At 41.9% G+C, this 24,768-nt stretch overlaps 1 protein-coding gene across 2 annotated transcripts in view; it reads left to right on the top strand.

Annotated features, from left to right (window-relative positions):
- The first annotated feature begins 2,465 nt into the window (after positions 1 to 2,465).
- lats1 (large tumor suppressor kinase 1) overlaps positions 2,466 to 24,768 on the top strand; it is a 41,002-nt gene continuing 18,699 nt past the window's right edge. The window contains exons 1-5 of one of the 2 annotated variants that reach the window (XM_080191929.1): positions 2,469 to 2,526; positions 3,579 to 3,676; positions 4,522 to 5,033; positions 11,932 to 12,082; positions 15,770 to 17,361. In XM_080191929.1, the coding sequence (XP_080048055.1) occupies positions 4,641 to 5,033; positions 11,932 to 12,082; positions 15,770 to 17,361 (2,136 nt within the window). In that variant the 5' untranslated portion in view covers positions 2,469 to 2,526; positions 3,579 to 3,676; positions 4,522 to 4,640. Of the gene's footprint in view, positions 2,527 to 3,578; positions 3,677 to 4,521; positions 5,034 to 11,931; positions 12,083 to 15,769; positions 17,362 to 24,768 lie in introns of both variants that reach the window. The other variant, XM_080191930.1, reaches the window with a different exon arrangement.

Raw genomic sequence — 24,768 nt, 5'->3', positions numbered from 1 at the left:
AATACCAAAGACTTGTATTCAAAATTAGCCGCAACCTTAGCCAAGCTGTTCCATAATACTAGCATCTACCTGATGATGTGGAAAATTGTTCAGGAATGTCCTGTCCCCTAATAGGGGAACAAATCCAATATTGCCATTTGCCATTCAGGGCAAAGCAGCCCAGTTGATTGGCACCTTATTCATCACCTTAAATATCCAATATTAAATTTGAGTTCTGAAGAAGTCCTATTGAGCATAAGAGATTGGAGCAGAAGTAAACCGTGTAGATCGATCAATATGATCATGGCTGATCTTGGGGCTTCAACTCCAATATGCTGCTCTCTCTCCAAATTCCTTGATCCTCAGAGACACTCAAAAATCTGTCCATCCCAGTCCTATTCAATGGTGGAAGATCCACAATTACTGAATTAAAATCCTGGAACTCCCTAACCACACCACATGGACTATAGCAATTCAAGGCTCACCTTTCAAAGGGGTTTGAGATGTGCAAAAAGTTTAGACTTGTTGTTTAGAAGGGTGAGAGGAGATCTCACAGAAATTTATAAAATTCTAACTGGATAGTTTCAGAAGGAAAGTTCCCAATAGTTCAGAACTAGGGGGTCATAGTTTGAGGATAAGGGATAAACCTTTTAAAACTGAGATAAGGAGAAATTTCTTCATCTAGAGACTGGTGATTGTGTGGAATTCACTGCCACAGAAAGTAGTTGAGGCCAGATTTCAAGAAGGAATTAGATACAGTTCTGGCAGCTAAAGGGATCGGGATACTGAATTTGATGATCGGCCATGATCGTAATGAATGGTGGAGTAGGTTCAAAGGGCTGAATGACCTAATCCTGCTTCTAGTTTCTATTTTTCTATGTTCTACCAACCCTAAAGAATGCACCTTCCCACTCCCCACCCCTATTCCGTGAAAAAAATTAGAATTTACTTCATGCATACAGTGTTGTATATGGCTTTGAATGTGCTATGGTGATACATAATATTCTAAATATATTAAAGACTTACAATTATATCGTGTCTTTTTGCATCCTCCAAACGTCTCAAAGTACAGCAAATGAAGTACTTTTGAAGAGTAATACTACTGTAATGTGGCAGATAATTTGCACAGCAAATCCCACAGACAACGATGTGATCATGATAAGATCATTTGCTTTCCTGCATTTGGTTGCGGCTTAAACATTGGTGATGACACCAAGTAAAACTATCCTGTTCTTCCTCAAAATATGCCATGGGATTTTACAGATCCTGAGAGGGCTGACAGGGCTCTGGTTCAATGTCTTACCAGAATCTCTTGACAGTGCAGCACTCCCTGTGTAGTGGGCAAGAAACAATACTTTTCACTGCATACCAATACATGTGTTGATAATAAATCAAATCAAATCCCTCAGTACTACACTGATTGCAGAACTCCTTCAATCTTATTTGTGGATATGTGAAACAAAGTGTAACCAGATATATGTAGTGCTACAAATTTACACAGGTAAGTATGAATCTGAGGTGGTATAGTGAATAGTTTTTCTGTATCTGAGTCAGAAACTCTGGGTTTGAGTCTCACCCCAGTACCTGATGGTCAAGTAAGGCACATTCAACACATCAGTGAGGTGGTAAGAGTGAGATAGACTCCTGGATATGTTTGATACAGAGTGGTGCTCCAGGAAAAAAAAACCTCACTGTGCAGAAGAGAAAGAACAACAAATCTGAGTTTTTATTATTGTCAATTAAAAGTATTCTTTCTTGAGTGCTATACAGACAAAGCATACTGTTCATTGAGTACGTGGGGGAGAAGGAAAGGAGGGCGCAGAATGTAGTGAAATATGAATGCGTAGCAGCAAGCACAACAGTTAGCACTGCCGCCTCACAGTGCCAGGGACCTGGGTTCAATTCCCAGCTTGGGTCACTGTGCGGAGTCTGCATGTTCTCCCCGTGTCTGCATGGGTTTCCTCCAGGTGCTCCATTTTCCTCCCACAGTCCAAAGATGTGCAGGTTAGGTGCATTGGCCGTGCTAAATTCTCCCTCAGTGTACCCGAACAGGCACTGGAATGTAGCAATTAGAGGATTTTCATGGTAACTTCATTGCAGTTACTATGCAAGTTACTAAGTAATGTAAGCTAGTTGTGACACGAATAAATATTCTTTAAAACTAGGGGAGAGGCTGCAGACTGTAGTGAAATATGAAGGTACAGCAGCACAATGGCTGTTTGATGAGGTTGGACTAGTTGCAGTAATTCCAGTAAGAAGTCTCACAACACCAGGTTAAAATCCAACAGGTTTATTTGGTAGCAAACGCCTCTAGCTTTCGGAAGCTACTGGCGTTTGCTACCAAATAAACCTGTTGGAGTTTAACCGGGTGTTGTGAGACTGCTTACCGTGGTTACCCCGGTCCAACGTCAGCATCTCCACATCATGTAGTAACTCCTCCAGGCCAGAGACGGCGCGAACGCAGGCTGAGAACTTGCCCTGCTCCCGCGAGAGGATCTGAGGAGGATCGGGTCGGAGCGGCCATTGCAGGCCTGGGCTGTCCGGGGGGTAGGTACACCCGGGGGGAGCGGCGCTCCGGGCGATTGGGAGAGGGTGTGTTAGACAGCGGTAGTGTCAGCCTTCCTATAGCCGGCCCTCGGGCAGCGGATCCCGGGCCGGTGGTGGCGTAGTGGGCGATGAGTTGGCAAGAAGATCGGAGCCTAAAATGGCCGTGGGGCCTAAAGGTGGGATCGTGAGGAAGGGACTGAGGCCCAGTCTCCCACCCCGGGGCCCGGCTTCCCACCGCGGGCCCAGGGCCCAGGCCTCCCACTGCGGGCCGGCAGCCCCGACCAAGCCTCCCGCTCCAAAAATACTGCAGGTTGGGTGCCTAGAGTTTGGGTGTACTGTAAAAAGCCAGAGTATGGATTACCTGGGGCAGCAGTTTGGTCCCTTTGAATTAACAAACCAGTGTTACTGTACTAATTACTCACAGCTTCTGCCCATCCCTCAGCTCTGCAGATATTTCCCTACCATGAATTTGCCCCTTTGAAAGTTATCATTTCAGGCAGCACGTTCCAGAGTATCGTATCTCAGTGTAAATCACACCCTATTTCACCCTTCAATTCTTTTGTGAATTATTTCAAATCTTTGTCTTCTGGTTGCGATTTCTGTTTGCAACGGGAACAAATCTTTTTCACTTTCTTTGCTCCAAGAACAATCACAACTACTGCACTCTTTTTAAAGTTTATTTCTTAGGGACCCAAGTAACACTGCAATGAAGTTACTGTGAAAATCCCCTAGTCGTCACACTCCGACGCCTGTTTGGGTACCCAGAGAGAATTAGTATGGCCAATGCATTTAACCACGTCTTTCGGCCTGTGGGAGGAAATCCGTGCAGACACAGCACAGATAGTGATCCAAGCGAGGAATTGAACCCAGATCCCTGGTGTTGTGAGGCATCAGTGCTAACCACTGTGTTTCTCAGTGACAGACATACAAGTTTGAACCAGTGTTTAATGTGAAACTAACCTTCAAACGTTTTTCCAAAGATTTGGAAAAAGCAATAAACTTACATTATTTGAACAACTGTGTAAATGTTGCCTACTTTGCTTTGTACACAGCTTGCAAAAAACGTACCTTTGAGTACAATTGGATTTGCAGATAACAATCCATATTTCATAGCATGACGTATGTGATACTGACAAAAGCCTTGTGAGAAGTAAGTGAGCCTCCTATTCCCTGATAAAGATAGAGAACAGTGGGAAACTATTTTGTGTTAACATGTTTGCATGTGCTGTCTTCCCATATGATACGCAGCATGTATAGATATGGTGAACTGCAATAAATGTTGAGGAGCCTATTAGATTACTGGGTGTTCAAGGTGGGATAATATTTTTACATCTGAAAGTCTTCTTCCATGATAACCCTGTTCTTAAATCTTTGTAGTTTCATATTAATTGTAGCTAGTGCGTTGGAAAAGTATTATTAATGAAAAGGTCAGCTTATGTAGTTTGTTTATATACAAAGACCATCCTATCCCCAGTCTGATGGTACATTTGCGAAACTGGGAAATTATTTTTGATTTCCTAATCATTTTGTGTATTAATTTCATGATATATTATGAATGGTGTATTGCCTAGTGCAGAATTGTTTCCCTGTTGGTGTAGTACTGAACCTTGAGTCCCTGACGTATGCTATATTAGTTAATCCTGGGGAGTGAATATAGGCTTCACTTAGCTTCAGTTCCTTGAATTTCACAGGGGTAAAAAAAAGCAACATTTCTGCTCCAGTTGTAATATAAGATTCATTGCTAGAAAGTATACGTGGCAATATTAGGCAGGTTACTGTTTGACATATCTTAAAACATGAAATACTTTCTCCAAAGAAGCAAAAATTCATGATAGTTATGGATTGTGACTTATTTCTTTGTGGAAATCTGTTTGACTTTTTGGTTCTGTATTAAAGTTTTTAATTCAGATACTTAGTGCCTTGTATGGTAAGCATTTGTGTAATAATTTTATTTCTGGGTTAAATTGTATCATTTAATGCATTTTTTTGTTACAGATAACTGGATTGTGCAAATACACAAATGAGCAGAACAACAAACTTGCAGTTGAGAGTCTCAGATATCTGACACAGAAGCCCAAGGCCACCTGTAAATTGCTGAAATTTCACTTATGTAAATGAGCCAAGAGTGGTTGGTTTTTTCTGACACCTTCATGAAGAGGGGAGAGAAGCCTGATGGACATAGACAAATGAGGCCAAAAACATTCCCTGCCAGCAACTTTTCTGGGAGTAGCCGCCAGATGTTGCAGGAAATCCGAGAGAGTCTCAGGCATTTACCCAAACCATCAGGAGATGCTGGGAGCACTGATCAAAGTATGATGAAATTGGGCACTGAAGATTCAAGACAACAGGGTCGGAATGCTCTTAAATTCGTAACTTACCAAAAAGCCCTGCAGGAGATTCGGAATTCCTTGTTGCCATTTTCAAATGAGTACAGTTCATCAGTCCGTGGATCCGCCGATGTAAACAAGCAGATGTTACAGGATTTAGTAACTGCAGGGTTTGATGAGGTGAGATCTATTTAAATGGAACACCTTGGATTCAATCCACTTAGGCTGCAATGCAAGCTATATTGCAAATTCCTTACAGATTGCTAAATTCTATGTTAACATTTGCCAAGGTGCTAAGTCTTTAGAATGACATGTTAACAATGCATGCATTATTAAATGCCAACTGGCCAGTAAGTGCAGGAAATTCAGAAATATGCCATACATTGTGAATCATTTTGGTCGATTTATACCACTCGACTGTTTGCTTACCTGAAGTGACAACTCACTCTTGGCTTCTCCATTATTTTGGAGAATTTCCAGCAAATGCATATTAATTGTCCATTAAACATACTATTGAAGCAAGAATTTTCCCACTATGCCCTCTCAGAATATGATTGTTGCAAAATGTTAATAAAGGACACATTTGTGTTAGGTGAATGTCATTCATTGCAGACTGCTGCAGTTGCATCACATTTTTAATATAAATGTCTTTTGGCACCAGGGCCATCCGGGTACATGAAGGCAAAGCTGTTGTGCCAGAAGCCCAGGAATCGTGTGTTGCTAACATCCAATGGAATTTGCCTAAATCTGCAACATCAAAAAAATTAAATAGAAACAGCAGATTATGGAAGTTGCATTCTCCAGTGACCCATCTAGTCACAGTAAAAATTGCTGCTGCAACATCCATAATCCATTTTCTCAGTTTACATTGTTTTTAATGTGTTGTAGTTCTGGGCAAGTGAGTTAGTAGTTAACTCTACCACTGTCCTGCCTTCACATGAAGGTTGGAGTGGTCCTTGTGCAGGTTCATTCCAGCGACAAAATGTTTTTCTCCCCTGTTGGTGGAACAAGATCATTTCCACCACAGTGTTCCCTGATGCATGTTTGAGTGCTGATACTGCTCCTAGTTGTTCCTGTTCAAAATGTTAACAGCCCTTATAAGCAGCTTTTAATGAAGGTATGCTGATAAGTTATTTAATTATTTCTGCTGCTTAAGATGGTAGGAGGTCATGTTTTGCCCATGTTTGTCAGTAAACAGTATATATCCCCAAGTGTGAAACATCCTGAATACACATTTAACCAGGAACTAGGCTGGTCTTTGTGATCATTGATGGAATGTTTTTGGCGGTCGTCTTCCGGAATTCTATAGACTCTGGAACAGTCCCTGTAGATTGGAGGTAGCTAATGTCATTCCAGTACTCAAAAAAGAAGGTAAAGAGAAACAAGAGAATTATAGACCAGTAAGCTTAACATCGGTCGTGGGGAAAATTCTCAAATTCATTATCAAGGACTTTACAGCAGAGTATTTAGAAAGCAGTGGCAGGAGTAGACAAAGTCAGCATGGATTTATGAATGGGGAATCATGCTTGACACATCTGTTGGAATTCTTTGAAGATGTAACTAGTAGAGTTGACAAGGGGAAATCAGATATGGTATATTTGGACTTTCAGAAAGTGTTTGACAAAGTCCTACACAAGACATTATCATGCAAGATTAAAGAGCATGGGATTGGGAGAAGTGTATTGAGATGGATAGAAAACTGGTTGGCAGAGAGGAAACAAAGAGTAGGAATTTCGAATTGGTATACAATAATTAATGGGGTGCCTTAGGGATCGGTGCTGGGACCCCAGCTATTCATAATATAAATGATTTGGATGAGGGAACAAAATGTAACATCTCAAAGTTTGGTTCTCGGCACAATGAGTCGAAACATCACTCAAAAGGCCAAAGAAAATCATCCTGATTAATACAGTTCTGCAGCTCACAGTTAATTGGACACAATCCAATCAGAAGTGTTACAAATGACCAATAGATCCAATAGAAAAAATATGGAACCACCCTAATCTATGAGATCATGATACCCCAATATATCATCCCTAAGCCTGTCCTCTGGTCTCTAAGTCAGACATCGTGTCTCTATTTTAGATGCAGCCTCGCAAAGCATCTTCGCTAAAACAGTCTCACGTGGGCATCCTTTAATTGGTAAAGGGGGCCTACGAAAGCCATTAGTATTTTCTGGCCTTGTCAGTGAAGTTAACTGAATTTTTAAGGGATGTGGTCAACTCATCTTGCCGTCAGCAAATTTCCCAGTTATAGCCCTGATAAGTTTTGGTTTTTGCCAACATAATGAAACACATGTATGTATTGCTTATCAATTCAATGACTGAGCTTTTTATCGCTACCTACAGTTTCAAGGATTATCATGTTACCATTAATTCTTGTCAGTTCCCACTAAGTCCCCCACCATTACTTTTTCATTAGCTAAGACATTAATATCTTTCTGACTCTGTTTTGATTAGAAACTGCGAAGGCAGCTTCATTAAAACTCACTCTTGTATCAGTTGTTTCTGATAAGGTGTCTGGTGAGGCAATTAAGTCTCTTTTATGGCCTTGTAATTCCAACAGTTGAGTGCTTTAAAGGAATGTATGTAACATATATTTGGTATCAAAGGGACACTAACTGTGCATTAAAGTTTCTTTGTTTAATTTTAAAAAATGTATAAAAGGTACATTTATATGTATGGACTAATTGCAGGTATTACATGTACCTTCAAAACTACAAAGTATTTAAAACACCTCATTACAATTACTAACAAACTTGCTCCCCATTGAGAAAGTAAATTCTACATCTAAGTTGATTAAACAAAAACCCTAGCAGAGTCTGAATTTCTTATATAGCCCGTTTCTTTTCTATCTCTCTACAGTAAAGTTGGGTGGGAGGGTGAACTCTGACGCAGATGCAGAGATCCTTCTGAATGATCTGGACAGGTTAGGTGAGTGGGCAAATCAATAGCAGATGCAGCATAATTTGGATAAATCTGAGATTATTCACTTTGGAAGCAAAAATGAGAAGGCAGATTGCTATCTGGCTGTAAATTGGGAGAGGGGTGTGTGCAATGGAACCTGGGTGTCTTTGTGCACCAGTCATTGAAGGTAAGCATGTGGTAAAGAAGACAAATGGCATGTCGGCCTTCATTGCAAGAGGTTTTGAGTACAGGAACAGGGATGTGTTGTTGCAATTATACAGGGCCTTATTGAGGCCACATCTAGAGTATTGTGTTCAGTTTTGGTCTCCGTTCCTGAGGAAGGATGTTCTGGCTCTTGAGGGAGTGCAGCAAATGTTTACCAGGCTGATTCCAGGGATGGCGAGACAGATGTATGAGGGGAGATTGACTAGGTTAGGCTTGTTTTTGATGAAGTTCAGACGTATGAGGGGGGAATCTCATAGAGGCTTATAAAATTCTACCAGGACTAGACATGGTAAATGCAGGGAGGATGTTCCTGATGGTGAGGGAATCCAGAACCAGAGATCACAGTCTGAGGATTCAGGTTACATCATTTAGGAGAGAGGTGAGGAGACATTTCTTCACCCAAAGAGTGGTGAGCCTGTGGAATTCATTACCACAGGAAGTAGTTGATGCCAAAACATTGAGGCAGCTAGTATAGCACTTAGGGCGAATGGGATCAAAGGTTATGGGGAAAAAGCAGGATTAAGCTATTGAGTTGGATGATCAGCCATGGCCGTAATGAATGGCGGAGCTGAGTTGAAGGGCTAAATGGCCTTCTCCTGCTCTGAACTTCTATGTTCAATTGCAAAGCTTGTTTTATAATTTTGAGTCAATTGTAAAAAGGCACAAAATAGTGTTGGCTTTTTGTAATATTTTGAGATTATTTTTAATCCTTGAAAGTGTTTGTTTCATTTAAGATTTGGCGAGCCTTCTTGGATTATGAGGCGATCAGAATTCATTGCAACCAGTGCTTTTTGCATCTTCAGTGCTGGAATGAGTTCCATTCAAAGCATCGAGGATTGGCAGAACAGACAAGTAGTTGTTCAGAATGGTCACCCCTAGCTGACTTGGGAGGTGTCGGTCTCATTCAAGTTCGTAACTTTGGTCACTTAGCAAACTAATGCTTGCTACAGCTGAAGGTGTGATCAAAGGTTGATCTTTATCTCAATCCCTTTTTTATTGGGGAAGTCAGTTTATAATGGAAGCAAAGTGATTTTGGTTTTTAGCCAGGCAAAGATGGATGAACTGGGACATTAATGTATATGGCCTACAAGAGAAAGGGTAAATACCACTTTGTTCAGCATAGTCAGAGTCATAGAGGTTTACATCATGGAAACAGGCCCTTCAGCCCAACATGTCCATGCTGCCTTTTTGTTTACCATTAAGCTGGACCCAGTTGCCCACGTTTTGGCCCGTATCCCTCTATACCCATCTTACCTATGTAACTATCTGAATGCTTTTTAAAACTGTCACTTTGTGTTTTGTGTTACAACCAGGTTAGGAGGGTTGGTTCGCATCTTTTCCCTATCCTTGTTTGACCACATCAGGTTTTTTTTGTTTCAATGGATATGCTTGCCAATCTGAGTGTGTTTATATACTCCACACATGATCGGGCAAGTCCTCTAGAGTTTTGACAAAGGATAGCTTTTATTGTCCTTAGCTTGATTTAAGAAAAATAATAAACTATGCACACTCTTGCTCACGTGAATTATAGAGTGGGGAATGATAGATAAAGGAAGTTAAAATCCAGTAAAATGAAGTTTGTGGAGGTTGGTGACTTGGCTGGCTTCAGTCTGAATTTGGTAGTCCAGGTGTTTCAAAGGTTGAGATAATTTAAAGATGCGGATGGACGATCTATATGCTGTTCTGGGGACAGTGATGCTAGGTTGAATCCTTTTCAAAAAGCTCTGTGTGTGTGTGTGTGGCACCTGAAGTTAATCACAATCAGCAGGCAGCGTTCAAAAATTTGTAAGATGACGAGAGAGAAAGGAAGAGAATGACGTGAAGTTGAACCGTTAGAATATCTACTGCCTGTAAATTTGTAACTTATTGAACATTGAATGGAACTATAGATTGTTGAATTCCTAAGCACTGACTGCTCATCAGAGGAATTTTTAAAAAAAATTATGATCATCAAAGTTAGCTAACATTGCCTTTAGTTCAAAAATTATGAAGCGCAGTTGCTAATCCAACTCATTGAACTACTGTTTTGTGTTAAGGACATTGAACAGGAGGAGGCTATTCAGCTCTTGATCTTGTTCTACCATGCATTGGCACAGTGGTTAGCACTGTTGCCTCACAGCACCAGGGACCCAGCTTTGATACATGCCTTGGGTCACTCTCTGTGCGGAGATTGCATTTTCTCCCCACCTGGGTTTCGTCCAGATGCTCCAGCTTTCTCCCACAGTCCAAAGATGTGCAGGTTAGGGCTCTTGTTTTGGCGTTTTCCCACCAAGAAGAAACAGTTTCTCTTTTCCTTCATACCCTCTTAATCTTTCACCATCCACAAAATCTCTTGTCTATTGTAGATTAATCCATGCTTTAATTTTGTATGCTCTGCTTGATTTTCTTTGTTAGTATTTTCAAATCTCAGTTTAATTTCTGTACTAATCTAAGGAACTCCAGATAATCTCTACTTAATCATTCCCTGTTGGAACAGTTCCTGTTTTTTGTGCATACTTGGCTAAATTTTCAGTTGAATTTATCTGGATTAGTAATTTTTATTGAATTGAAATAACTTTTTCCAGACTAACTTTCCACTGCTTTACTGTTTTCAATTTTCATTTCATTAGTATGTTATGGTCAGTGATTTTTTTTTACATGTTTGGCATACTTCCAGGTTCTACTTGCTCATTTCCTAGGACTGGTTCCAGTACTGCCTAACTCCTTGTTCATTTAAAACATACTTTATCTAAACACAGAAATCTCTCCCGATTTCCCTTTGCATTATTTTCACTCAGATATCTTTTAGAGTCAGAATTGGCAGAACCTGTCGGATCGATGTTGGCATGCCGAGAAGGGGATGTCCAGCATCGACACTGGGAATTCCCCTTGTATCAAATACTTAAAATTCCACAAAACTTCATCAAAGTTCCACAGGAATGTGGCTGCATAACAAAGCATTGTTGGTGAAGAAGTTGGTTCTTTTCTTCTCACTTACCTAACTGATCTGGATTCAGAAGCACAAGTTGATCACATTTTCAGTTGATAACTAAACTAGGGGCAGTAAATCCTTGTGAAACAGCTAAGGAATTAACAAAGAATCAAAGTGTTTGTAAGTGGGTAGAACCAGTGGTGAGTGAAATTCAATCCAGGTAACAGCCAGGCTTTAAACACTGCGAGAAAATGAAGTGGAGAGCAAGTTTAAGTGATTGAGAGAAATCAGCACTGGATGCAACACTGACTATACCTAGTCATGACCAGGCAGGAGTTCATAGCATCATTACAGCACAGAAGGCCATTCAGCCCATCATGTCTGTACTGACTCTGTAGTTCTGTTACTCCTTTCCCCAATGTAGTTCTGCAAATTTACTTCTCTTAACTACATCTAATTTCCCTTTGAAACCATTAACCATCTTTGCTTCCACCATCCTCATAGACAGTGAGTCCTAGGTTATTACCACCTGCCGCATAAAAAATCCGCCGCCGCCGCATCTCTTGCCTAATCGTAAATCTGCTTCCCACCCCCCAGTCCTTGTAACATCAGTTTTTCTTCGCCTCATTTAAACCTGTCATCTCTTGCACACCTCTTAAACCTCCCATCAATTTCCTTTGATCCAAGTGGAACAATCCCAGCTTCTTGAACCTAACCTTGTAGCTAAAACCTTAATCAAGGAGCCATTCTGGCAAATCTCCTTGGCACCCTCTCAAGGGCCCTCACAGTACTACTTCCTAAAGTACGGTGACCAGAAAGAGAGACAATGCTGCAGTTTTGGTCTCCAGGTGGCAAGAATATGAGGGCAAACACCATTTATTTAAAAGAATCTTGATTGCTACTGTTGACTGTTTTAATATATTTGGACTATTTATTTCTTAAATCCTTGGATACATTTTTAAAATGTATTGATAAAATCATCCAAAGAGTTTTAGATGCAAAGTGTTTTTCACCAACTGCATTTGATCATTTCTAGGACATGGTAGTACGAGCTCTCAAGCAGACCAACAGCCGCAGCATAGAGGCTGCAATTGAATACATCAGTAAGATGAGCTACCAAGATACACGGCGAGAGCAGATGGTCGCTGCAGCTGCAAGACCAGTGAATGCAAGTGTGAAAACATCAGGTATACATAGCTGAAACATTACGTCAACATTAACTCATTCAGTTTAAGAGTATCTTTTACTGGTTCCTTTTACACACTTGGTTATCAACTCCTGTTGAGATAACAGCACCTGTTTGAGTGTGTTCAATTGTAAGGGGTCACCATGATTAGGCCTTGTATTTAGTAACGTTTATTGGTGTTTCCACTGCTTTGGGTTTTCACGTCACCTTTGGCACTTATTTAACTATGCTATTGTAAAACCAGTTCCCTTTCATATTTGATTGTGTGCATTTCTGCAGACCATTTTGGCCTTGCGCATTTTATTGGAAACGCAGTTGTGGGTTTGGCATCAGTGCTGCACTGCAAATACCATACAACACTAATCAGCTTTATTCTGGGTCTCCTGCACTTGAACCACACATGTGGCCTCAGAAGACAAGAGTTTTTTTATGGATGCACTGAACTTTGGCATCTGTACAATCCAGGCCCATTAGTTGGAAATAATGTTCGTAAGCTCCTCTCCAGGAATAGCATTGGAAATATAAATTATCCAGACATATATTGGCCGATTGTGTTCTAAAATATTCCAATCCAGCACTTGGAAACAAAGATGTATTGAAATCCTTGTTTGCCTCCCCACATTCCACTCTGTCATCTATTTATTTTGCTGCAGTTACCCTGCTGGGATTGAACACTCATTCTTTCACAAGACGTGGGTATCACTGGCTTACCAGCATTTGTTGCTCATCCTAAATTGTCTTCAACCAACTTCTTGAAACCATTGTGGTCCATGTGTTGTACCTACAGTGTTGTTAGGAAGTGGGGGGAGGTTCCAGAATTTAGACCCAACAACAGTGAAGGAACGACAATATAGTTCCAAGTCAGGATGATATTCAACTTGAAGGGAAATTGCAGGTTGTGGGCAACACCTGCATCTGCTGCCTTTGACTTCTAAGTGGAGCCAGGGGTTTGAAAAGTTCTGTTGAAAGAGCCTTGATGAGTTGTTGCAGTACATCTTGTATAGATACACACTGCTGGCACTGTCAGTGGTGGAAGTAGTGAATACTTAAGATTGTGATCGGCATGCCAATGAAGCAGACTTTGCCATGGATGGTATTGAATTTCTTAAATATTGTTGGACCTGCACTCATCTAGGCAAGTGAGAAGTATTTCAACGTAATCCTGCCTTGTTTGTAGATGGTGGACAGTGTTTAGGAATTCAGGAGATAAGTTGCTGCAGAATTTCCAGTCTTTGACCTGCTCTTGTAGCCACAATATTTATACAGCTAGTTCAATTTCTGATAAGCCAGGATTTTGATACTGGTAACGTCATTGGATGATGATTAGATTTTCTCTTGGGATTATCACTTCCTGACCCTTTTGTGGCATGGGTGTTGCTTGCCACTTATCAGTCCAAACCTGAATGTTTGTCCGGGTTTTACCGCATATGGACGTGGACTACTTCAGTATCTGACAAGTTGCAAATGCTGCTGAATCTTGTGAAATCATCTGTGAAATTCCCACTTCTGGCATGCTTGAGGGAAGTTTATTGATGAAGCAGCTGAAGATGGTTGGGCTGAGGAACTCCTGCAGTGATATATTGGAATTGAGATGATTTGCCACGAACAACCACAGCCATCTTTGTGCTAGGCATGATGCCAATCAGTGGAGAGTTTCCCCTTCATTCCCATTGGCTTCAGTTTTGCATATAAAGATGAGTCTGAGCATGTAGGAGATTGGGGTTAATCCTCCCTTTCCATGGAGAAAGTGGTTATCTTGTGATTTATATAAAGTTTATATCAGAAGTAGATTGAGCAGTGGAGGAGAGTACACAATTGGAAGGGAGTGTATCTGCTTATATTTGATCATTGGCTAACTGACTTTTTGTCTATTTTAAGAAGATGTATATTTCAAAATAACTATTTATATACAGCAATTGGAATGACATATTTCTGTCAGGGACATTAGGTGTCTAAAGGCTTCCCTTTGTCTGCACCTCTGATAGCTCAGCACAAAAGCTTTCACTAGGCAAGTACAAAGTCTATTTCCTTGTGGGCATGTAGTCATTGTACTATACTGTTGATGATTGGGGTAGTTCAGGTAGAGTTAGGAATGTTGACTCCACAGAGAGAGTGAATGGTCTCATGATCTATAAGCAGAACATAAAATAGGAATGAGTCATTCAGCTCTGAAGCTGAACTGTCTCTTAATCTTTCTACCAGACCTGGTTCTGTAACCCCTTTCCTTTCAATCTTAGTTTTAACTTTTTAAACAATATCCAGCATTGTATTTTTAATTAATATTTCCAGCATTTGCATTTTTTAACTTTATACACATCATTGACACTGACCTGTTTCCTTTCTGTAACTGTGGAAAAGTTAGGAGCGAGAACGCAGCCATTCCCAGGAGTTAGTGTAAACAGCTAAGTAACACTTTGGGGCTAAGCATAATTAGTTGCTTTTAAACATTTTAAAGTATCCAAGTTTTATCAGGCTGACATATTTTTGCTTGCATATTTTAATAATTTATCTTATTGATATCTTAAATCCTGGTTGGTCTTGCTCTTGCTCTGGAGATAAGATTCTCCTGCAGCTGGGTAAGCAGTTGGCTAACAGAAGCTGGCTATGAGTTGAACTCTGCTGAATCTGCTCAAAGCTGAGCAAAAGCTAGCAGTAAAATGCAATCTTTCACTTTGTAGCTTGTATGAGTAATTGAACATTTTAACAATGTTGTGAGATTAAGACATATTATTTGAACAGCTAGAGTAGGAAACAACAACTTGCACCTATATATCTTTTCAGAGGTTTAAAAAGAAACAAAGCACCTCATAGGAGCATTATCAAACAAAGTTTAATTAATTTAAAGTTATTTATTAATCACAAGTAGGCTTACGTTAATACTGCAATGGAGTTATTATGACAATCCCCTAGTTGCCACACTTTGGCGCCTGTTCGGGTACAATGAGGGAGAATTTAGCATGGCCAATGCACCTAACTGTCTTTTGGACTGTGGGAGAAAACCGGAGCACCTGGAGGAAACTCACGAAGACACAGAGAGAATGTCCACACTCAGCACAGACAGTGACCCAAGCCAGGAATCGAACCAGGGTCCCTGCCACCGTGAGGCAGGTAGTGCTAACCACTGTGCTCTCCAACATAATACTGACGCCACATATGGGGTCAGGCAAACAAAAGCTTTATGAAAGAGGAAGGTAGCTTTTATTGGAGGAAGAGAGATGTCACAATCTTGGCAAGGGGAGAAGGGAGGTGTAATTCCAGAACATAGGACGTAGTAGCTGAAGGAATGGTCATTGGTGGTGCAGCAGTGGAAATTGTGGATTTACATGGCCAGAATTTGGGTGTTGTAAGATTGGGCCTTCCTGAAGTAGAGAGGAGTGGGTCCATGATTTCAAATCATGGATAACATTCTTTTAGGCAAAGCTTTACCCTGCAGCTGGCTGTACTGTGCACCACTTTGGAATGCTTGATTTTGATATTTTCTAATTGCGATTTCCCCTGAACCAATGAACTGCTTGTTCATTAGAGAATGGAGGTGAAAAGTAAATTACAATATTATGAAGCTAATTGACAATTGAGAGGAATAATGTTGCATTTTTCATAGTCTGCAAAATGTCATTTAATCTTATAGAACTATATCTTGTTTGAATTACTTTATATCATATTTTATTTTTGTCATCTTCCTAAACAGCATCAAATACTGTTCAGCAAACAATTAACCGAAGGCCAAGCTGGAAGGGTTCAAAAGAATCTTTGGTTGCATCACGACATGGTCCATCACTGATGGAGGGTGTGGGATATCGCGCAGACAGCCCAGTTTCCCAGCTAGAAATGGGTCGACCGTTATCTTCAAGTTCTGGAATTACTGCATACACCCAGAGCCATCCAGGTAATGGACAGGGGCCTATGGGAGGAGTGAGCTCTCAGAGAGCAAATCCCCCGCAGTCACTTCCAGTGAGGAGTGTAACTCCTCCACCGCCTCCGCCCAGAGGACAGACTCCTCCCCCACGTGGCACCACTCCTCCGCCACCCTCCTGGGAAGGGAACCAGCAGCCAAAACGTTTCTCTGGAAACATGGAGTACATGATCACTCGGATATCTCCTGTGCCACAAGGAGCCTGGCAGGATGGATTCCCGCCGGCCAACCTTGGCGCTGCCTCTATGATGAATCCACCATCCCAAGGCCAGAGGGGGATTAGTCCTATTCCACTAGGTAGGCAACCTATTATCATGCAAAATGCCGCCTGTGGTAAATACAACTACCCAGCAGGCCGAACAGGACACCAAAATGGGTCGACACAACCAGACAGCTCAATAGGTGGACATTTTGTGCCACACGCAAATGTTATGGGAGGAAATCCAGTGAGCCGCCAGCCACCACCATACCCACACTCTCAACCTAGCCGCCTGAGTCCCAGTGCCCTCCAGATGCAAGCTGGTGGGACTGCAGCTTCCAACTACAGCAGCAACCTGAATGGCAATGTTTCACAGTCTGTTATGGTACCAAACCGCAACAGCCAGAATATGGATCTTTACAACATCAGTGCACCCACAATTGCATCTTCATGGCCACAGCCACCTCCCTCCCAACCCCAGTCTTCAAGCGGTGGTCCGGAGATGCCTAACTGGCACCCTTCTCAAAACCTGAATACACCTGTGCGATCCAATTCCTTTAACAATCACCTTCTGTCCAGCCGGCAGCCTCATTCCAACTCCCAGCCGTCTGCCACCACCGTGACTGCCATTACCCCTGCCCCTATTCTGCAGCCTGTGAAGAGTATCCGTGTACAGAAACCCGAGCTGCAGACTGCACTAGCACCTACTCACCCTCCCTGGATGCAGCAGACCGGACCTGTCCCCGAGTGTCCAGCTGTGGCTGAAGCCCCGAGTTACCAGCCTCCCCCTCCACCCTACCCCAAGCACTTGCTTCAACAGAATCAGCCTGTGCCTCTGTATGATTCCGTAGCTAAATCTAACAAAGATGAGCACACAGCAAAGCAGTCCATACTCCCAGCTGCTCAGAGCACAGAAGAGGAAGAGCATGAGAAGGCTGCTGAATACGGAGAACGGTTTGATGCTGCGGAGAAGGAGAAGAAACAGATTACAACATCACCTGTCCCAGTTAGGAAAAACAAAAAGGATGAGGAACGTAGAGAGTCACGGATTCAAATTTACTCCTCGCAAGCCTTCAAATTCTTCATGGAGCAGCACGTGGAGAATGTGCTCAAGTCGCATCAGCAGAGGTTGCATCGCAAAAAGCAGCTGGAAAATGAAATGTCGAGGGTAAGCTTTCCGTAACGCATGTCGTCTGTAACAAGCATCATTCAGGCAGGCCTCCGCTCCATCCTTTTGTTTGCTGCCATTGCTTGTCAGCAGGAAGAGGATAGAAATGGCCAGACTGTTCACTCCTTTTGCATTTTTCATTCCTGTTTTATAGGAGGCACATCTCCTGAAGCATGTCATTAAGCAGCCTCAGACAATGAGCATCTGGGTAAAAGCCAAACATGCAGGAAAATTATAACCTTTTTGAGTTTTGCCCTGTGTCTTGAACAATTCAGTTAGTCCCAGCTCGGAAATGATACTCTTATACTACATTTAAAAGATTGTAGTATAAAGTCTCTCTGCAGTCACTTGAGCACGTCACCTGGGCTGTCCCATCAGTGCTGGGCTGCACTGTATTTCAGCTCAGATATTAAATTAAGGCCCTGTGCAGTTAGATCCCCTGGCACTATTTGAAGAAGAGCAGGGGAGTTCGCCCCTGCATCCTGGTCATTATTTGTCCTTCAACTAGCATCATCTTATTGCTGTTCATTTGTTACATTTTCTATGTTGCAACAGTGACAACACTCTAAAAACACTTAATTGGCTGGAAAATTTCACTTTGGGAAAATCCTGAGAACACAAGAGCCTGCTTTGCAATTCAGTATGATCATCGTTGATCTTGGGCTTCAACTCAATTTTTCCATCCACTCCCCATATCCCTTAATTCCCCAAAAGACCAAAAAAGTCTGTCTATCCCAACTGTAAGTATATCCGCAAATTCATGGGGCAGAGAATTCCAAAGATTCACAACCCTTTGTACAAAATAATTTCTTCTCATTTCAGTCCTAAATGATTAGCCCCTTAGCCTGAGACAGCTTTCTTATTTTAAATTCCCCTACCAATGCAAACACCTTCTCAGCATCCACCCTATAAATCCCCCTCAGAATTTTATAGGATACAATGAGATCGCGCCTCTTTCTTCTAAACTCTACAGAATACAAGACCATACAATCATAAAAATCCTACGGTGCAGAAAGAGTCCATTTGGCCCATCGAGTCTGCACTGACTGCAATCCCACCTAAGCAGTACTCTCATATCCCTACATATTTACCCGCTAATCCCCCTAACCTACACATCTCAGGATGGCAATTTTAGCACGGCCAGTCAACCTAACCCACACAGCTTTGGACTGTGGGAGGAAACCCACACAAACACGAGGAGAATGTGCAGACTCCACACAGACGGTGGCCCAAGCCAGGAATCAAACCTAGAGCTGTGAAGCAGCAGTGCTAACCACTGTGCTACCGTGCCATCCAACTTAATCTTTCATCATAGGACAACCCCTTCGTCCCAGGAACCAATCTATTGAACCTTCAATATACTTCCTCCAATGCAGCTATATCTTAAATGTGGAGACCAAAACTGTGCACACTATACCAGATCTGGATTCACCTAAAACCCTGTGTGATTGTAACAATCCACTTATAATAAAGGCCAACATGCCATTTACCTTTCTAATTGCTTCCTGAACCTCCATGCTATCTTTGTGTTCCTTGTAAAAGTACAGCCAAGATTATAAATCAGTTCATTGAACATCCACACCTTTTAAAAATATTTTGCTTTTCTATGGTTACGACCAAAGTGAATAACTTTGTACTTCTCTACGTTATACGCCATGTGCCATCTTGTGGCCCACTCGTTTGTCTATATCCCTTGCAGCAGCCTCAGTGTTCCCCAGAGTTTACCATCTAGAACTAGGGGTCACTGTTTAAAAATATGCTGTTGCCCATTTCAGGCAGAGATGGGAAATTTTTTTCCTAAGAGGGCCGAGAGTCTTTGACATTCTTTAGGCAAAAAGGGGTTGAATATTTTTAGGACTGAGGTAGAGAGATTCTTGGTAAGTAAGAGGGTGAAAGGTTATCAGGGGAATATGGAATTTAGGTTATAATCAGATCAGCCATTATCTTATTGAATGGCAGAGCAGCTGCAAGGGGCTGAGCGGCCTGTTGCTGATTCATATGTTAGTACTTTCTCAATTAGTGTGCTGTTATCAGTAAATGTTGATGTCTTACTTCACCAAGTTAAAGTGCAACAGGTTTATTCAGAATCACAAGCTTTGGAGCGCTGCTCCTTCAGGTGAGTGGGAGCTGAGCCCCGAAAGCTTGTGATTCCAAATGAATCTGTTGGACTTTAACCTGGTGTTGTGAGACTTCTTAATGTGCTTACCCCAGTCCAATGCTGGCATCTCTACATGATGTCTGTCTTGTCACTGGCCTGGTAATCCAGAGACTCAGGACATTGCTCCAGGGACTCAGGACCTTTAATGGGCGTTTAATATTTAGTCCCCCCTCTACAGACATGGGGGACCAACCCCACAAGCATTAGGAGAGCCCCCTTTCCCTCCCACCATGGAAATATTGGAGGAACTCCCTTCAGTGCCCCCACTTTCTCCTCACAGGCATTGGGGCTCTTGCTTCTCTCCTCTCACCGCCCCCCCCCCCCAAAAAAAACGACACACTCTCTCTCTCTGTTCACCACCCCACCACCACCCCAGTATAGGTGAGCTACCCCCTGCCCCCTGCCAGAGCCCCTTGGCAAGTGCCCCTTAGCAATGCCTAGCCTTGTCCCAACCCTTGGGGCCTCCAGGAACTACTACACCCCAGTGTGGTCACCATGATTGGTGATTTGTGCTGATGAAACGTCATGCTACCGAGGGGAAGATGCATTGTGGGTGGAAGCTACAATGTAAAGCCCTTTAATTATATTAAAATATATTTCATTTCATTTTTGGGCATGAACCTGATCACATCACTGCCGGGGAAGATCTCAAACTAAGATTACGCGGCACAAATTCCATTTTAGCTGCTTGTGAGATTTTGCAACCGTAATGTAATTTGCATTTGCGGCAAGTGGGGCATCTAGATCGCACCCTATGTCTATCTTCCCTTGTAATTTTGAAGTATGAAGAGTGACCTCATTGAAAATTATAAAATTCTTTCAGGCTGTGGCAGGTGGATGTTTTCCCAGCTATAGAGTCTAAAACCAGGGGATGTAACCTCAGGATAGGTAATGGGCTATTTAAAACCAGGAGGAATTTCTTTATTCATGGGATGGTGGATCTTTGGAATTCTCTACCCCAGAAGGCTATGGAAGCTCAATAATCGAGCTTGTTCAAGACAAATCACTACATTTCTTGAGACAAATGACATCAAGAGGTATGAAGATATTATGGGAAAGTGGCAAAGGTATATGATTAGCTACAATCCAGGTTTGACAGGGCAAATAGCCTACTCCTGTCCTAAGTGGCGACTAACCTTTCGTGTGGTGCCTGATCAAATGCCTTCTTGGAAATCCAGGTATACTACATCTACTAGTTCCTCCTACTAGTTACATCCTCAAATTTAAAACTCTAAATTTCTCAAACAGGATTTCCCTTTAATAAAGCCACGTTGACTTCTAATGATACAATGCTTTTTTAAATGCATTGTTAAGATTTCATTGATAATAGATTCCTGACAACTGATGGTAAGCTAACCAGCCTGTTTTCACTGCTTTTTCTGTCCCTTTTTGAAAAATTAACTAACATTTGCCAACTTCCAGTACTGTGGAAGCTGGAATCTGAAACAAAAACAGAAAATGCTGAAAGTCTCAGATTTGACAGCATCTGTGAAGAGAGAATAGAGCCAACGTTTCGAGTCTGGATGACCCTTTGTCAGAGCCACTCTATTAAAGGTCATCCAGACATGAAACGTTGACTCTATTCTCTCTTCACAGATGCTGTCAGACCTGCTGAGATTTTCCAGCATTTCCTATCCAACGTAGCGGGACTGTTTCTGAATTGAAGAAATTTTGGAAAATCATAGCTAATACGTCTATTATCCTTGCAGCCATTTCTTTTAGAACCTGAGGATGTAGAACATAGAACATTACAGCACGGAACAGGCCCTTCGGCCCACAATGTTGCGCCGACCAGTCTTATTTTTAAAAAAAAAACATTGACCCACTAATCTAAACCAATCCCTTTTCGTCCATAAACCTATCCACCAATCTCTTAAACGCCCCCAAACTAGGCGCATTTACAACTGCAGCAGGCAGGGCATTCCAGTCCCTCACCACCCTCTGGGTAAAGAACCTGCCCCTGACATCCGTCCTATAACTACCCCCCCTTAATTTAAAGCCATGCCCCCTCGTGCTAGCTTTCTCCATCCGAGGAAACAGGCTATCACCATCCACCCTATCTAAACCTCTAATCATCTTATATGTTTCTATAAGATCCCCTCTTAGCCGCCTTCTTTCCAGTGAAAACAACCCCAAATCCCTCAGTCTCTCCTCATAGGACCTCCCCTGCATACCAGGCAACATCCTGGTAAACCTCCTCTGCACCCTCTCCAAAGCCTCCACATCCTTCCTGTAATGTGGGGACCAGAACTGCACACAGTACTCCAAGTGCGGCCGCACCAGAGTTGTGTACAGTTGCAACATGACGCTGCGACTCCTAAATGTAGTCAAACAGGTCCTAGGGATTTCTCAGATTTTCAGAAGTCTCAACAATATTTTTCTTTGCTGAAATGATTTCCCTAATTTCCTCACTATTTAGCCTCTAGTTTATGGCGGTTGTGAAAGGGGCTATAGAAATTCAGTCGGTTCTTCCTAAGGTTGCAGTGGAGAGTTCTATCACAGAACTGAAATGTAAAAATGCCTTGGTCTTGTGTTGTGGAATGCAAAAGCAAGCTGGCTCATCATTGAGAGTTACAAATGAGATTATGCAGTACAAAATAAATAGGTGAAAAGAGGAACAATGAAGATTAGTCCTTTGTATGAATGAAACTGAAATGTAAAATGGGAAGATGTGATAAAATGAAGGTGAATAATACTGAAAAAGATCACGAATGTAGAGGGTGTAGTGAGAATGTGAAAAGGGAAATTTGAAGAGCTGAAGATGAAAAGGCTGTTAAATGTGAGGCAATCAAAAGTGTAGGCACATCAGATGAAGATATGGAGCTAAATATAGTAAAGGATTTCTGGAAAAAAATACTGAGGAGCACTCAAAGTGCATAGATAGATCACCAGGTACTGAGAGAAAGTACTGTTGAGATAATGTTGATAAGCATGATCACAATATTCAATCCTCAGCTATGTAATTTGTACCATTGGAGTGGTCATGATGAGTCAAAAAGGCTAAAGTTGAGATCTGTTGATGCAAGTTCTTAGAATAATTCAAGATAAAATATGGGGCATTTAGAGTTGTATGTGTTAATCAAAGGACAGCCAAATGCAGGTTGTATTTGAGAAACTTTTTTTTGTATGTGACAGAATAGATCCAGGGTGTGCAGTAGATATGATTAGTTATTGGGAGTGAGTGAAGCAGAGACTAATACACCTGTTAATGGAAATCTGAGTAAGTATTTAAAGCAGAAGAAGGTACAGGACTTGGGATTTAGAGTATTCCAGCAAAACACTGACACAGATATTTGTGTTATGGACCTTTTGTTGTTAACCTTCTTTATTGATGGTCACTGAAGGGGAATTCTGGTGCAAACCACAGGAGCACTCCTGTTTTTTTTTCAGCTTGTGTGGCATGACCTTTAACATCATAAATGCATTAAAAAATAAGTTATTCGGACAGTGTTACAATTTATCCTCGCCTGTAGGAAATCTGTCTAACTACGTGTTGCCATGAGGCCTACCTACAGGCAAACTCACAGTGGCACAGTGGTTAGCACTGCTGCCTCTCAGTGCCTGGGACCTAAGTTCACTTCCTGATTTGGGTCATAGTCTGTGCAGAGTCTGCACATTCCCCCCGCCGTGTCTGCGTGGGTTGGTTTCCTCCGGGTGCTCCAGTTTCCTCCCAGTCTGAAAGATGTGCTGGTTAGGTGCATTGACTTGCTAAATTCTCCCTCAGTGTACTCGACCAGGCATCAGAGTGTGGCGACAGAAGAATTTTCACAGTAATTCTGTTGTTTGTTTACTTATTAGTGTCACAAGTAGGCTTATAACACTGCAATGAAATTACTGTGGGAGGGAACTGGAGCACCCAGAGGAAACCCACACACATATGGGGAGAGCGTGCAGACTCCACACAGACAGTGACCCAATCCAGGAATTGAACCCACATCCCTGGCACTATGAAGCAGCAGCGCTAACCGCTATGCCACCTGCCATCCTCATTGCAGTGTTAATGTAAGCCTACCTGTGACATTATTAAAATAAACTTTAAAAAGGGGCATAATTTCTGTTCCCTTCTCATAGCTTCTCTGCTTTCTTTGTGGAGTCCATTCTTCATACAAACTTATTTTCAAGCACAGTTAACATTTCTTCCCCTCAATGTTTCTTATGATGCCTGTGCATTTATCCTCTGTCAGTGTCAGTTAAGGTGAGCTGGAACTTTCTGAACAGAGTCCATCTTCTGATTTCAGTCCTGGCTGCTTCTTGCTTTTGACCCATCCAATTCCAGTCTCGTTTTTCAAATGTCCATATGATCTCAATTCTGTTTGATACTGTATTTCCTCCAGTGGATTCTCCTCGTGGCCTTTTCATAGAATCATATCCTACGATGCAGAAGGAGACCATTCGACGCATTGAGAATCCACCAGCAACGATCCTACCCAGGCTCTATTCCCAAACCCCACGCATTCACCACAGTAATCTCCCTGGCGTTATGGGGCAATTTATCATGGCCAATCTACCTGCTTTGAATTGCACCTGAGTCCTCTCCTCGAATGTGTCTTATAAGAGGGCATCACCCTCCACATGTATTCCCATGGCGTTCCTGTTTCTCCATTTCCACCATTGAATCCATCACCATTACTACTTTGTCCAGCTGCCTATCTGACATAAAAACCTGGATAGACCCAGTTTGATAGCATTGAAATCATTGCAGCCCCTCCTTAGCTCTTACCAACATCTCAAACACTGCAAAAAAACTATATAGTCAATAGGTCTGGCAACTATCTGCTATGCTAGCACTATTTATTTGTTCTTGGTAATAATGGATTAAATTATTTTTAGTAGATGTGCCCTGCAGTTGGGATCTCCTTGTTTATCCTAAGTTCTGTTATATTTCTAGTGTTGTGTGGAGGATGATGATTGACAAATAAAGGTTGGCCTACCAGTAGATTATTTTCATTTTCTATATTGCCATTGGCTGTATGACAGGCCTACAAGGATGTCCATTTTGATGTCTGTATCTCTTCTAGAGGTGGTGTACTGACATTGTGTGCACTAACTTTTTAATACACATGGTAATGAAGTAACCATCTGATTGCAAAATAATAGTATAGTACAGTTTACCCAGACCACATTAATTCCAACAATCTGGAGAATGTATCTTCAAAGATTAAAGACACTTAAGTATTAATTTTTGCTATATTTCTAATCAGATCCTCATTTACATGGAACTGTAAAAGATAGGAACAGGAGGAGGCCAT

This window comes from Carcharhinus amblyrhynchos, chromosome 7 (assembly GCF_965287045.1).
Source record: "Carcharhinus amblyrhynchos chromosome 7, sCarAmb.v2.hapA, whole genome shotgun sequence".
Classification (NCBI taxonomy): domain Eukaryota; kingdom Metazoa; phylum Chordata; class Chondrichthyes; order Carcharhiniformes; family Carcharhinidae; genus Carcharhinus; species Carcharhinus amblyrhynchos.
Note: the sequence above shows the minus strand (reverse complement) of the source record. Positions and strands in the feature narration are given on the sequence as shown.